This window comes from Metopolophium dirhodum, chromosome 2 (genome assembly GCF_019925205.1).
Source record: "Metopolophium dirhodum isolate CAU chromosome 2, ASM1992520v1, whole genome shotgun sequence".
NCBI lineage: Eukaryota > Metazoa > Arthropoda > Insecta > Hemiptera > Aphididae > Metopolophium > Metopolophium dirhodum.
The window spans coordinates 1,116,166-1,133,288 of record NC_083561.1 but is presented as its reverse complement, the minus strand read 5'-3'; the positions used below and the strand labels follow the sequence as shown (position 1 = coordinate 1,133,288).

The 17,123-nt window shown below is 29.9% G+C and overlaps 2 protein-coding genes across 5 annotated transcripts in view; one reads left to right on the top strand and one right to left on the bottom strand.

The window, feature by feature from the left end:
- The window catches only part of LOC132939554 (uncharacterized), a 36,485-nt gene that overhangs the window by 14,869 nt on the left and 4,493 nt on the right, over window positions 1-17,123 (top strand). For all 4 annotated transcript variants that reach the window (XM_061006788.1, XM_061006787.1, XM_061006786.1 and 1 more), the window contains 6 exons: window positions 2,201-2,352; window positions 3,386-3,543; window positions 12,452-12,608; window positions 12,779-12,928; window positions 13,230-13,376; window positions 14,640-15,569. In XM_061006788.1, coding sequence (XP_060862771.1) covers window positions 2,205-2,352; window positions 3,386-3,543; window positions 12,452-12,608; window positions 12,779-12,928; window positions 13,230-13,376; window positions 14,640-15,569 — 1,690 coding nt within the window. In that variant the 5' untranslated portion in view covers window positions 2,201-2,204. The remainder of the gene's footprint in view (window positions 1-2,200; window positions 2,353-3,385; window positions 3,544-12,451; window positions 12,609-12,778; window positions 12,929-13,229; window positions 13,377-14,639; window positions 15,570-17,123) is intronic.
- Window positions 4,400-5,236, bottom strand: LOC132939043 (uncharacterized). Its single transcript, XM_061006040.1, has one exon. It carries the CDS (start codon window positions 5,162-5,164, stop codon window positions 4,520-4,522), a length of 645 nt encoding a protein of 214 aa, XP_060862023.1. The 5' UTR covers window positions 5,165-5,236; the 3' UTR covers window positions 4,400-4,519.

The window sequence follows — 17,123 nt, the reverse complement described above, 5'->3', positions numbered from 1 at the left end:
CTTCTTTCACGCACATGCAGCACGCATCGTTCCGGGGGGAATCGTTCTGTCCATCATCGTTGCCGGGAGAACGTCCCTTGGGGAATTCGTGTTACTCCGTCCCTGGGAACATGTTATACACTATACTCTATACTATATAACGACGTCGCGATTGTTGATATTAGATAAAAGCTTAATACGAATACGTTGTCTGCGTTGAGACGAGGGATAAAAAGAAACCAATTGCGATGTTATAATAATATATAACCTGCGATATTAATTAATATTTACTTTACCAGTTTTTGTACATAGCAGTTATACATTAATTATTGCTTGATATAATATGAACTATTGAATGGTTTTAAATAATATGTTGTGTGGAAAAAAATATGATATTAAAGCTCAATATCGATTTATAAGGTCTATAATGTTTCTCGTTAATGTATAATTATCACAACAGGTAGCCGGTAGGTAGTAATAATTTTCAATAAGAATATTTTGTTGTAAGGTGTTTCAATTAGTGTTAGAAATCGCGTGTTTATCAACCATAAGCATATTGTAGATACCTACCTACCTACCATAATAGGCTTGCAAGTCTACATGCAGACCATTTATTCAATTTATATATCCCACATTTTATAGTAATAAATAATAGTAATTAAATAGTTGGTTTCTAACTATCATCATTATATTGTGTTTTAAATTGTAAATAATAAATAATAATCGACTGAATTTACATTACGATAGTTATACTTGTATTACAGTTTATGATAGTGAAAAATAAGTTTAATGAGATACGCATAAATAGTTTGATTAAAAGATTTCGAGGAACCTGGTGATTTGAATCGGGGGGCCCTTTACGCTCGTATACCTTACGAGAATAATTAATAAATCTACAACATAAATTATGTCACATAATATTATTTAATAGTTAATATATAGTAGTATAATTAATTTTCAAACCTTATATAATATGTAAATGAAGTCATCTAAACATTAAATGGGTTTGGTTCACGCAGGGGCGGATCTAAAGCTTATCTGAGGAGAGGGGGTGGGGCGAATAGGGATATTTATGAATTATGAGTGACATAATATATAATGTGATAGAATGACGACATGATATGTATTATTTATTCGTGCATGATGGTGAAAATAATTCTCGACTTCTTTATATTATGATAAAAATATGAAATCTAATTCTTATAGCATAAATTTTTGACCACTGGAAGAAAAATCGACTGAAAGGATTGAAAGTCCTTGTTTAAAAAGAATATTTTTTATAAAGTCTACTTGAGATGAACTTTCCTACATTTTCGAATTTTTTTCTCCAAATATTTTAATATGACAAATTTTTAATTTCTTTTTTTAAATATAATTATTTTTATGATTTAGGGGGATAAAATCAAAAATGTAGAAAGGTAATCTCAAGTATAGACTTGACGATAAATTAAAATATATTTTCAGAATTCTTATCGCTTCCCTAGATCAATTGGTGCATTTTAAATATAATAATACAACATATATTCTTATGTTGCTCTTGTTTTTGACAAAAAAAGAACATCACTGCTTTCAATATTCCCTTAAGACTAAAACAAGCCACCAAGATTATCAGCTGTCACAGAATATCAACTGATTCAACATAATAATATTTTTAACATAAAATAATTTAATAATATTCATAGATTAGTAAACGTTGGCATCGTTTTATAACGGAGCAATTATGTTTGCTAAATACATTATTTAAGATAACCGATAGGAATACGATAAATCTAAATTTAAATCGTGGCTTTTATGATAATTATTAATGTTAAGCTGCAATGGGGAAGACCCCATAAATCCACCACTAGGTTCACGGGCTTTTAGAAATATGCTTGTATCAGGCCCTGATGTAAGGCGTGCAGTTTGAAATAATATTACTTCTATAACTTTTACAATTAACTACGGAAAATACTTTAATATGGTTCATATAATTTACAATATATTATGATAGAGGTCATATTTGAAACAATTTAAAAAATAATAAGAATTTAGTAATGAATAAATCTGCATGCTATTTTTAAAAATGTAATTAATTTTTTGGTTATTTGCTGAGTGGATTAATACAAGTTACCATATTGTTAATACAGATATAATCTAAATATATTCGTGTCTATATATAATCTAAATTCGGTATACTATATTATGCGTTTTTATCAAATCTTTTGAATTCTTTATTTTTTAGTAATATGTGGACTCCTGTAACGTTTACAAGCGACAATAGCGTTCCACCATCAAGATCCAAGCACAGCGCTGCTGTTCATGGTAACCACATTTATGTGGTTGGCGGTCGAAATGGCAATTGGCCCCTGAAAGACATATGGAGATACGCCCTGTGTAAGTATGGCACGTAGTCTGAATACAAATTGACTCTAATTTCATTTTGACGTAACGTACAACAATCGAATTACAATTGCTTCCGTGATTAATTTGTTGAAATAAGGGGGGTTTGTATTTTTTTTAAATTATAGTGCCTACGTATTCATATTATATTAATTATATTATATTTAATTAAAAAAGCAAGAATTTATTTTTAAGTTTTTTTTTTTTCCAAGAAACTTTGGTTACGTTTGTGTACGCGGATAAATATTTAAATTCATTTTTTGACAATTTCATTAGTATATTTTTGCAATGAAATTTATGTAGTAACAACTATTATTATCATTGTAGAACTAAAGTACCTATATGAAATAATGCTAGAGCAATTTAAATTGGAGGTCTTATACATATAACTTGTGGTTGAAAATTGTAGAATATAATAATTTTGAGCACAATACACTTTATATAATAGAACTTTTACTCGGATTATAAAATTTGAGTGTAAGTGTTCTTGAATTATAGTACATAATATAGTGTGGCCATTGTACGTTATATTTGTCTGGAAAATAAAATAGTAATAATTGAAAAGTTATCTATAGCTTTTATTTGTTTTAGTTAAGAATTAAGATATACTATTTTAATATTTTGTTAAATGTTACAAATTAAGACAAGTATGATATAATATGACACGAATAATTATACTTATTCATTTTATCTAATTGCATTTGAAAAACATCGACAAAAAATATAATCCATAGTCCATAGATATAATTGTTTTTAATTTATCTGTTTTATTTGTTTAAAATTTACGATTTTAAAGATATTATATACTAAAATTCTAACAGTACCTATAGTTATATATACTTATACTATTATTCACATTTCAAAGAAAATTATTAAGTACCTACCAAATATTTCAAGAAAATAATATAAGTTTTTTTTTTCAAATATATGGTTCACGGGGGTAATCCATAACGATTAATGTAATGTATTGCATAATATTATAGCTTAAATTATTCACAATGTTCCTCGTTCGTTTTCTGAATTCCAGCAAATAACACCTGGGAACAGTTGCACCCGACAGGAGATTCATTGCAAAATTTGCAAGAACATACAGCAGTCGTTTATCAAGACAAGGTATACGTTTTCGGTGGAGAAGTGGGGTTTTCGTCTGCCTCTGAGTCTCCACTATGGTCCTACAGTATTAAGGTAATGCATACTGTGTGAAACGAAAAACCCTTACAAGATGAAGTATATGTAATAATATATTAACATATCCATGTAGGTTTGTAATATAGTCTAATAGTCTATAGAGTATAGAGTATAGGCATATATTATAATTATTATTATATTAATATTTATTGTCTATATTATAAAGCATAATATGTTTGATATTGCTTTTCCTTACAATAAGAAAATAAATTGACATAACCAGTCGAATACAAATGATAATCTAATCGTCTTAAATAAGAAAGTGATTGATTTTCTTTCAAAAAACCGAATTGGTTTCTAAGTGATGTTGAAATTGTCGTTACTTGCACTGACATTGATAAATTGTTTCTTGCTGCACATACATTTTGAACAGTAGTTTTTTCGGAATAAATAAATAATTACATATACTTCTTAGTTCTGACTAGTGACTAGGTTTATAAAATAAATAGAATTACTAAAGTAAAGAATGAAATCATGTCAGAAAGAGGTTAAGTTTTATTTTATTAAATATATTATTATAGTTAGTAATTAAAAAAAAAATATCTTTTCAAAAAACCTAAATACTTAAACAAAAGTAATTAATACACCCGTCGATGGTTGGTTAATTTAATTAGTTATATCTAGTTGGATAGGTACTTAAAAATAATAACCAATTAGCATAATAATTAAACCCCTCATTTTGTAATAATAATTTTGCAAATTATAATATATTATATTTCAATATACATTATAATCGTTATAAAACGAATTTCTAACTCAACAATGTGCTTTATGTATTATAAAGCACAAACAATTCCACAAACAGTAATTTATAGCGAAGGTGTTATTTTATTTTTTATAAATAAATACAAAATTGTATTGGTTAAAAATATTTTATATTTTATTTAAATATGATCAAAACAAACGGACGACACAATTAATAATATTGGAAACTTTAAAGTACAATTACAAAATAAATTAAATCATTTTGAATTTAATTTGGTAGTATAGTTTGCATACTTGCAGGAATATCCATCATATCTTCTGAAGTTGGGATATTAGGTAATCGTTGATTCATCTGATTACGTAGTTCTTTTTCCATTTTTTGTGCATCTTCAGTGTTTAATGGCAAATTCTTTAAAAATTTTAGAATTGCGGATTTAAATTGTTGTCTATATTCCTTTACACGTTTGATTTGATCCTCCATCGCACTATCGTCTTCCTTAAAACTTACGAGATGATTAACAAGGTTTTTCATAGAAGCTTCATCGATATTCGATTTGTTGCTCATACTTTTCAGGTTTTCTGTAATTTTCGATCTATCTGCCATGGACTTTGTCATGTACGTTATCATGTCAGCCATTTCGGTGGCCATTTCATATTCCAGTGCTTCAGTTGATTCATTGTTAGTTAAATCTAACTTAGTCGAATCTTCAGACACATCCGCGGAATTATAGGTTGTATCGGTGGCAGTATTAGAATCTTCCGACTTTTCGTAGGTGGTAGGATCTTCCAACATTTCGTTTGTAGTAGACTCTTCTAAAATTTCGGGATTGTTGTCGATGTCTGATACGCTTCGTGCATTGGCGATGGTGAAGACTAATGAGAGTGTAGCGGCGAAGAAGATTAAACGATTCATGATTGTTTTTAATACTTTCGGTTTAGTAATTTCAGATGCTCTGTAAAATGGTTACTAACGAATGTAATTGGCAATGCAAAGTGTTAACACTTATATACTAGATAATAGTTGACACAGATGACTATTGGTCAAACATAAACCAATATTCACGAGACTCATTTGGTTTAATTACTATTTTTAATTACTTAACGTTTTTTTAAAGAGTAAAAATGCTTCCTCTAATTAGTTTGCATTTGTTTACATAGCTGAAAATATAAGCATTTAATTATCGTACTTAATATTTTAATTACCATCTATAGTAGGTATTTTATTGATGTATGGTTTTCATACACTTTATTCGGTTTTAATTGGATGTTTATATTTGTAATTGATATACTTTATACAATTATTAAAATGCGTATTAAATACACAGTAATATACTTATAAGTTATATATATATATATTACTATTTAATAATAGTTTAATGAACACGTTTTAGAGTTAAAAATGTACGTATTTAAAATAAAAGTAAAAATAAATATCAAATATTGACAGTAAGTTATATTGTAATTAAATTAATTCATTAATTTGTTGCGGGTACTGGATTTATAAGATGATAATATTACTCTGTTAATATTCTGAAAATAAGTAATTTTTATTATGCATATCGTTTGTATGATAATATTTTGAAGATTATATATTTAAGTACAATATCTAAAATACTCTTATTATAATATAGTAGTTATGTAAATAATGGTCTTAAATGTTGTTGATATTTTATTCAATGAACACACATATTCATATACAGTAACGATATTATTATGTATAGAGTATCTTAAAGATTTTTCCCTCTAGTATAATAATTACAAATTTTAAAAACAATAAATATATATGTATATAAAAATATTTTAAGCTGTTTATTATATTCTCAAGACTGGGTTGTCAACTTTAATAGGCTATAATAATCAATTATCATTAATTTAATTTTAGAAACAAACATTTATGTAAGTACTTTTAGGATATGGACATTTTAAAAAACACGATGATTTTTGGATTTTGTCGTTTTTTATTGATAAAAATGTAATATTATTATACTATTAAATCACAACAAGTATTTTTAATATTTTCAACTTTCATATCAGTTATTACATGAATGATTAATGGATGAAAATTATGAAATCCTTCAGCAATTTTTACTTGGTTTTTTTTACATAAAATGTGCTGCAACTGTGACAATAATCTGAATATATTTTCCTGTTAAATCCCATCATAAAAGCTTGTTATAGAGCAGCAATGCAGCTGCAGGACATTATTTAATTTCAGTTATATATTTCTACCATTTCGCCCTCTTTATTCATCTAAAGTTGACTTTTTTCACTTCCTTCCTTTGGCCAAAAGGCTCAAAGTAATAAAAATTGTACTTGACGACAGTTTATTGGGGGGGGGGGGGAAATGGAAGTAGAGTTTCTTCTGGTAGAAGTGTAGAACTAAATATAATCGATTCGTTTTTACGGTAACAGTAAAGCACTTTGCAAGTAACAATGGTTTAAGATTTCGGACTCCAACCGTCATTTCAAATTACTGATAATGACTTTCATTTTTATACAATCTTAGACCCTGAGGTTAATAATTTGATTTCATACCGTAGTTGTAATGGGTAAACATTTATTTTATATTACGTAGAGAAATAAACACAATTCATAAAAAATCGAAACTTTTTATGTATACTTTTGAAATACTTGGTACTATATAAATGTATACGGTTTTTAAGGGTTTTAAAAATGGAGTTTATATTGGATACATAGATTATGGAATGGATATTGGTAGTTGTTTTTATGACTTTTGGTCATGATACTTAACGTAAAGCTGTCGAACGTTAAACTTCAGTTCAGAAAAGCATGCCATAAAACTGTTTTTTTGAATTAGATCAGAATTATTATCGTTATCATAGACGATTTAAAACAGCTACATGATACATATTTTATTATCTATTATAGTCCATTAATTTAAATAGCAATAAAAAATTTGTCCTAAAGTAATATTAAATTGCAGTATTATTTATAATTAAGGTATACTGTATAGATACAACAAACTTAAAACTCAACTTTTAACATTATATTTACCCGTAATATTGTAATGTGCATGAACTTGATTGCATTATTTCGAACATAATTGTATTGAATGTTAAAATTTCTTGTCACCATAATTTTTAAATCTGAATTTCCCATGGAAATATGGTATTATATGTTTGAAAGTAGGTACACGTGAGAACTGGGAACATACATTTACACAAGCTTATAATATTAAAACCACAATATCTTTGAATACTCCGTCGATTTTCTTACCTTGAAGGCTAGTAATAATTAATAGGAGTCCACCCCTGTAAAAATTCAAAGACTTATTTATTATTTAAAAAAAAAAGGTGAAATGTATAAATTGGATAAAAAAATCCGCTAAACCCTGTCAGAAATTCATGGTGACTCAGTGGGCCTGCATTTTGAATATCACACATGTGTATTGGCTTTTGTATATTTTAAAATCTACAGTATGTTAATTAAGTAATTGGAAAATCGGTAGTTCTAATTTGAAATATAATACAGATATTCTAGTGCAGTTTTTTTAATATAATATATGACTAATAGCCCCATTTTTACAATGGTCTAAAAATAAAAAATGCTCAAAATCTTTCCTTTAAACTTATATTTTCAAAAATACTGCATAATATTGTAAATAATAGTGGTTTACACGCTTTAATAACCAATGCTAATTCAATAAGTAATTAAGACCATCCTTATCCTTGAAATCGTATAAAATCTATAAAATTGTATATAATATTAGTCATTATATCCACCAACTCTGCACGAGTCAGTTTTATAGGCTCACGATCTTTGTAATAAAATTATGTGCTATAATTAAAAAATGTGCAAGATATTCCCAACGTCACGTTAATTTCGTTACCTACCGTATAGTGTATATTATATACTTTGTATAATATACAATGTAAAATATTAATTTTTCCCATTTGGTTTTATCAAACATATAATTCATTACATTTTATCCACGATGCGTTTAAACTACCTTTTTAACATGAAATTTGTATATTAAATTATTGAGTTTTTCTCGAAGTTTGGAAAAAAAATAATTGTGATGGGTTCAAAACTTAATAAATTTGTATTGAATCTTAAAACTATTGATGTATTTAATTTATAAGTTAATAACTTTTATCATTTAACAAAACTGAAAATCATTAGTAAAATAAAACAATACACATACCATATACTGTTTATCTGTATATCTGTTAGTGTGAAATGGTTAAAAAAAAAAGCCACAAGAAATAAGAAATTCTAACAATTGGAATCATCTTGGAGGGATATTATTTATTTATATATGACGGTCTCAGAACACGGAATCCTTCCACTAAGCCTAGACATTTTGTTGAATAGGGTATAGTAGTAATACCCAACACTGCTTATATAGTCATGAAAGCATGAATTTCAACTTTGATTTAGGGTATTGTCTTAGATAAACTCAAATATTTATAAAATTCTTCTGGGTATATTTTTCATAGACATTTTTGAATGTTTTGAACTCTGACCTTAAAAGGATACAACACAACAAAAATATTAAATATTATTTATTTAAATTTTAAAATGTTACTAAAAACGTTGGTCTTCTATATTCATCCTTTTACTTAAATTACTTTTGGTACCTACCTATGTCATCTAATCTCTATTTATTAATGTGTTTCGGATTTAGGTGATGCATGCGATATCATTAAGCTAGCATCGTATTTATTAGTAAATAATGATATATTAATATTCAACTAGGTACAAGATGTTCTTGAATATATATTTAACATTACATTTCAATATCTAAAAATATATTTTAAAAAATCTAACTTAAAAGTGATGTATTTAGAATTAGAACAGTATAATAGTATATTCAGTAATTAAACTCCTGAATTAGAATACTGATTATATTATTTTTAACGCACAATTTTAAATACTATATGCGTATTGCGTAAGTATATATACCTAGTATTTATATTTTATCTAACAGAATTTTTAACTAGAAATTATACTCGCAAGTCTTAACGAGTATATCAAAATCAAAGTAACTTAAAATTACTAAATTTTTAAATTAATTGTTAAATATAATACAATTTAAACATGCAACATTCAAACTAAATTTGATTTAAATTGTTCACTGAATTTTCTTACTAATTGAGTGCTATTATTGTATTTTACCTAACCTAGAATTAAAATAACATGTAAATATAGGTAATGTAAGTATAATTGGCATTACTGTAGCTGAATTTGTTAAAAATGATCAAAAAAATAAAAATATAGTTAGAAAAATAAGTTTAAAAAATATTTAAATGTATTAAAAAACTGTATATTATACGATGATTTAGTTCAGTAAAAATAATTCGACTATATATTCAATATTGTAATAACTTAACTATCAGTTATGGTAGGAAGAATTTCGTCGTAGTTTAATAAATATTAAATTTCATACATTTAGAATTTTTCTGTAAATTATCTTAGCGCATAATATGATTTGAATATATCTGGTGCGTTTTTCTCGTTTGAAGTCTATAATCCATTTTCTCCCCTATATGCTATGTAATATTACATATTATTATGTATATTTCTTTTCGTTTTTTTTTTTATATTTATTTATAATACTTGAACATTTCTTCGTTTTCCACCTCCACTCCACGTCTGTCTGGAAATTATAACGCACTCTGGAACTCGTTAATTGCGCTTAAGCGCAGTGCAACGTTCCGTGTTTTGCTAGCAAAAACCACGAGTGTCACACGCTAGTCCGCCGACATTCCTTTTAATTTGACGCTGCGGGTGAAAGACGACGAGGGTTCCCAGTTCCCATGTAGCTACTCCTTCCTGCCGAAGGGCTATTCGTTCAGAGAGAGGGAGAGAGTGAGAGAGAGTGAGAGAGATAGACAGAAAATACGGGTGGCACAATTCATTTTTATCCCCATAGGGATATATACGACATCTATAGCACTATATGTGTTTGAGAGGGGTGACTGTTTTATTCGACTTGTGTGTACATATACTGCCTCTACCTACACCCGATAAAAGCTCACGACCATCGCGCGTACTTTGGCTTCGTATCAAAATCTCGTGTAAACCGTAGTCACGCTGCAGTTGCGTATAGATGGGAGAAAAAGTTGATCATTTGCCGTGAAAAGTGCCAAGACGCGCAATCGAGATAATCCAATTTCTTACAAGTGTGGTGGGCGGTTATTCGGACTTCGAAGCACGTACACTGTTGTTTTCTTATTTATCTACTTTTTTTTTCATTTGTTTTTGATGGATTGCGCGTTGTGGCAGCTGCAACTGGCGTTTGCGCCCCCGTAGGCCATAACTAACGAATCGAGAATTATATCTCCTCCTTCGACGCCAACAAATATCCGTATTACACTAGGTTTTACAAAGTTGAATCGATGGGGTAGCAGAGTTTGTTTGTCATATACTTTTAAAATTCGTTAAAATCAGTATTCTCCTTGTATCGGGATAACTCAACATTATTGCCTCGGGATTAAGTTACCCTTCTTTAACGCCTGCAGTGTTACAATTTATGGATAATATTATGTTAATCCTTGTTCAGTAGGATTGTATAATAATATGATTTGTAAAATACATTAGTATTATGAAAATACAGATAGAAAATGATCAATATTATATAAATGCATATCGATAGTAGGTTTGTAAAATGTTAATATTGCCTGTTTTGTTCCTAATTGTTTCAATTTATATATTATTTTAAATTATCAATCCATTAACAAAATAATAATTATCAAGTGACTTGGTGTGGCGCGGTCCGTACACTCAACTGCGGAAATGCTCTGAGTGTACGTATAGACTGGTACAGCTAGCTGGCTGTTGCTAGTTCCCGGATGGGTGACCACCCGGGATTTTTAGCTACAAATCCATGCCACACATACAAACGTGTTTCAACCAACCGTTCCAACCGTTCCTCCCCCCTACAAATAAAAAACAAAAAAAATATTAAAAATCTTGGGGTATTATTGGTATTTTTCAAAAAATTTATTACAAAATAGGTACTATCTAATATATCGGTACCTGTAATTATATGTAGGTATATCATTAATTTAAATAAATTATCCAATATGTAGTCTAAATAATAAATGGTATTTAATTTTACAACACTAATTTATTAATCTTAATTGTTAAAAATGATTCATTAAATAAAAACATAATATGATATACAAAACAAACAAATTACTGGGTTTAAATAATTAGATTATGCCTACTGAATTTAATTAGAATTTTAAAGCACTACGCAGTTATATGCTTTTAAAGTAATGAAATAATTATTATGATTGTACAAAGATAAACAATGTTTTTAAAAGAATTACCAAATAGGTTTTCTAGTAGTATCTTAAATTACAACATTTATATAATGTCTTGTGAAACTCTGACAAGAAAACAAAGGCACTAAAACAAATTCGTATTATACTAGTTTAAGTTGTAATTTGTAAATGTATAACAATAAATATTTCCTTATACCATTTTCTCAATTACTTGCCATTTTGATTGTTATACAATTGCTAAATTTGTTTGAATATACGTAATATAACTACTGATATGTCTTAAAAAAAACATAAAAAAATATCCTATAGGTACGCAATCCTACTGCAGCTAAACATTTGATTATATTCATTATTCACTTTTCTGTTCAGTTTTGGAAGATTCAATAACCTTTGAAGTAGAATTAAAATTTTAAAAATAATAAAAATACATTGATAAAAATGCGAAATTATGTAAAATGTTTTCTTTGTAATACGTACAAAAACTAAACATCAGCTGTTGAGTTTAAGTTCATTTAATTTTAATGGATCAATTTTATAAACGTGCTGCTTTAAATTTGTGTGTGTTTGTGTATATATATATTGGCACCATTATACCTATATATTATATAAATTACAACTTTGCATTCTGAGGTGCTTATATTTTGAGCGCTATAAAACGAAATGGTATTTATTAATAAACGCACCCTCGTAATGTCGATGCAACTGCTGCATGCCCATTGAGGGGAACGTTATTATAATGCTGGTTGGCGTTATAATGCGGACGAGGGAAACGTCGGTATTTACATCGACTCTTTCAGAACATTAAACCGCAGCAAATATTATGTATTAACCAACACCCCGTAACGCCAGTAGTTAATGGATTTTGAAAACAATATAGTATATAGCAATATAAATAATATAATATAATTCAAACATGTTGATGGAAATAGTTTCTTTTAATATTCTAGGATAATCAATGGAAAAAAGTCAAAGGAAAATCCGGTTCAAATGTACCAAAAGGCAGAAGAGGTCATACTGCGTTAGTATATAGAAATTCAATGATTATTTATGGAGGATATAGAGACCTAAAAGGATCCACGAATGAAATGTGGGCTTTCCACTTCGGTAACTTTAAAATATATAAATTATAAATATTTTTGAATTTCTCAAGCTGTTATAGTTATATTTTTCATAGTTTTGAAGTAATATATGTATAATATTGCTTTATGCGTCAACATTTATTTTTTTTACTTCAGAAAATAAACTAAAATCATTTGAATTTCTTTTTATTTTAGATACCGAGTCATGGCATTTACTTTCTCAAGGAAGAGTACTACCACCAGCGAGACACAAACATTCAGCAATCATACACGACGATGTAATGTGGGTTTATGGTGGAATGACAGATTTACACGAAAGATCAGATTTGTGGAGATTTGATTTTGGTTGGTACCTATAGGCTATAATATTAAATTGTAAAACATTGTTAGTTAAATTCAAATGGTCATTGCAATATATTTTAATTTATTAACTTCTATAGTGAGGTGGAATACTTATATTTATTTTATTATTCTTATACTTTGTTGTTCATAGTAATATAAGTCATATAATATTTAAACATTGCATATTTTAATAATAATAAATTTGAGCAAAATGCTTAAATTTATTGAAAAATAAATAAATATTATTTCAACAAAATTCGCATAATTGTTGTAAGCTGTATTAAGAAATAATATTTTGTTTCAGTGAAGAAAAAATGGAGTATCTTGAAGACCAAAGTAAATCCAGGTTTATTGCATGGCCACTGTGCTTCCAAAGTGATGGGTTCTATGATTATTTTTGGTGGAAAAAAAGGAGGGCAGATTAGTAATGATTTGTGGAAATTTTATTTCGGTAATAATTCATATAATATACCATGTCTTATATTTAGGATTAAACAAACTGTAGGTAATGAATATGAAATAATTAAAATAGTTTTAAATTACTGTTTTAGTTTATTCCGTTAAAACACGATATTAAATATGATAACAACTAAGCGGTGAATAAAATGATCATAATTAAATGTGTAAACTCAGCCGACACATTTTTTATCCTGTGTTGAATCGTAGATAATGGGTTATGTTTACGTAAACATAAAAATGCGTACAAATTAGTCAGATTACTATAAAAAACAAACAAAAAAATAATGCCTAAAATGTATTATATAGGCATAGTGAGGGGCGTAATTTCAGTTTCTTAGTTATTGGTGCTTAAATGTTTGCAGGCCATAAACTTCTTATATTTTTCCTATATTTCATCATATAATTAAATTAAACAAGGAAAAATTAATTTTATAATAAATCATATAAAATAAAACAGTAACATTAGTTATCAGAAATCTTTAAATTAGTTAAAACAGAATTCTATTTCTATATATATTATACCTAAGATTTTTACTTTTAAGAGTTTATTTTTTTTTTTATTTTGATGAAAATTATATAGTATCAAGTTTTATGATTTCTTGTTTCGACGATTTTTAACGATTAAGAATATTAGTTCGTGCCCCATGGTCGTAATTAGTACGAACCCCGGTTGTAGATAGAACAACAGCTGTTTCATCTGGTCTGTAGTCGTTATGGTATACTGTATACATCTATGATATTACAAAGTAGACAGTATAACTGTATAAGTAGCATCTATCTTTATATAGTTATATAAAATAGTATATTGTAGAAACTGTGGTTCGAACATAGAACAAATAAAGAAACATACTAACACATACAACTTCCATACCGACATCTATAGGTACAAACTACAACAATGTACCTTGTACAAATTATATATAATAAATATTACTGTTCCACACCTTCACATGGTACTTGGTACTTGGTTGGTAGTTGGTCAATATTTTCAAACGTCGGACACATAACAAAAATTTATTTCATAGTTCATACAAAACATACTTACTCAGTTACTTAATATCCATCAGGTATAAAACGCATACCGACGCTTTCATTTTATTTTTGGTAGGCCAAAAAGAAGGCCTTTTTAGAAAATGTCCCCCCTCTAAAAATAATTAAAAATACCACTCTTGGGTGTAGTTATATTAAACTTGTATACATCTTACATTGTACACCTAACCTTACCCTTACGAACGTTTCAATATTCTACTTACAGCTACCGAGACTTGGGAAAAAGTGCACACTACCTATCCGCAGCCCCCGGCGATCTGCGAGGCCGTGACGCTGACGGTGTTGGAAACGACGTCGACGTCGACGACCAAGAGCAGCCGTGAAAACGGCGTACAGTCACCCATCGTGGTTCGGCGGTCCAGGAGCGGCCGGTCCGCGGACAGGCAACAGCAGAGCAGCAGCGGTGACCGGGATAACGGCGGCCACCTGCATCAGTGGCACCACCAGTGCCGGTCTGAGTCCCGGGCATCGTCTTTGGGCGGCTCGAACGTGAACATTCTGAAAGAAATATCGAAACTTTCGCAACTCAACTTGTACCGTCTGGCGCACAACAAGACCTACAGCGTTCTGAGCAGCACGGACAGCGTGGTGTCCGCCGACGCTTCACACGTGCAGCAGCAACAGCAGAACATGGTTAAGTCGCAGTCAGCTAACGTTATCGCCCGGTCGCTGATATCGCCGGTGGTGTCGAACGCGTCGCCGCCCGGCTACAAGTCGTCGTTCCCGCCGTGCAGGATGCCCCGGGACCCCATGTCCGTGCCCAATTTTGGGGTGGCCCTGACCCCGGTCGAGGCCACCAAGCTCGTGTACCTGGAGGGCGAGGAGGCGCCGAGCCCACGCGTCGAGTTCGATCACGATTTTGGGTCCGTACACATGCGGTTCCACCCCAACGGGCCGCTGTCGTCCGGGTCGTCGACGCTCAACAAGACGCTCAACCGGCGCAGCTACCCGATGACCAGTTCCGCGTCCGCCCGGTTCGGCAACCCGTACAGCACTCCCGAGGAACCGGGCGAGATCACTTCCGGTTACGTCAGCATCGAGACAGTGCACCAGTCGCCCAACAGTGGTGACGGGCCCATGTGCTTCTCCAACCCCAACTACATGGTGGCCGACATACAGAACGCCATATCCAAAGGTTGGTAACTATATATATATAAGTACTGTGATTTGTGTAAATTATAGTACAATAATCGGTAATATTTAATTGAGTCTCTCGAATACTTTTGGGCTGTTGTCCAACAAATATTTGTTGTTCTTTGAGTTGAGGCACTTCAGTTTATTAGCGTTATCCAGTCATCCAGGAAACACCTACACGTGAAGTAGTCTCCCAATCCCAAATAATGTCTGAAGGGATAAAGTTTAAAACTTAGCGATGAACAATATTATTATTGTTACCCACATAAGTATTTGATTCTTTCGTGGGTAAAAACTCGATCACAAGTGGAAAATATAGGAATCATAATTGTAGCCATGGCATGCTAATAATATATAGCCCGGCATAAGTATCCAGAATTTTTATTTACTCGTAGTTTTTTGTGTATAGGAGGGACTCCACTAGGATCATTCATAAGTTTGGTATGCTGATAAGCCTGTGGTTATATAACAGTTTAGACTTTTACTGCAAATAACAATTTTAATAAACAATTACGTCGCTTATTCGTATAATATCATTGTTATACTCAATATGGTAGTACGTTCAATGAACACTGAAAACACTTTTAAATTTTCCTGAAATTTCGGGGAGGGCTGAGGGACCCTTGTCTACGCCACTGGCACGGTATATAATGTATATATGTATAGATTCGTTATGAACAATAACACCGGTTCATCCCTCTCCGTTAGTAAATATTATATAAGTTGTCCCCGCTGGCGGCATCAGTCGTGCCGTCATTATTTGCCATTGGCGAAAATCCATTACAAAGTCTGAGGGGTTAGCTAATATTTTTATCACCAAAGTTTGCAGCCAAAAAAGTTTAAAAGAATAAATTAGATCTTTCTATAGTAATTTTTAATAAAACCATTATATGCGACCACACATTTCATGTCTTTTTCTATGCAAAAGTTGTGTCCAAATCATTATTTTCATATTATTTTTTTTTGTTTGCAAACAATATTATATATATTTAGGTTTATGTTTTTTAAATAAAATGTATGAAGTGTGAGCTGAAAACCCTCTATAGCAACACGTATATTATGCTTAATTCAAATTGGTTTTTCAAATTATATTTTGGCTATTTTTAGTGGTTATTAGTCCCTAAGCGACAATAAAACATAGTGGCGTAACTACTTTTAATGATATCCCGAGGGTTTGTCCGCTTTTAATTGTACATATAACCCTAAAAAATTCTTATCAAATATATTAATAATGAAATTTCTTGTTCGTAAAATATTAAACACAAAAAATACACGAATTCCCAGAAATATAATGTTACGATAATTTTATAAAAAATACGGTTTAGGCTTTTTCATTCCGTAGCAATATTATTATTAATTTTATTCTGTATTTTTTCCATTTTGATCCTCTATAAACTGTATGTTTTACATATTTATATGCATTATACCTACAGGAATATCCTGATTGCATTAATTTTAAACTAGTTTTACTCAGACTAAAAGTTTGTAATAGTCTAACTGCTGTTGCCGTAGCGCGTAGTTTCATAATAACTTATATTTTAATTTAGAAAATATT

Excerpts from the sequence above, each read along its gene's own strand:
- LOC132939043 (XM_061006040.1), bottom strand. The coding sequence starts at position 5,164 with ATGAATCGTTTAATCTTCTTCGCCGCTACACTCTCATTAGTCTTCACC.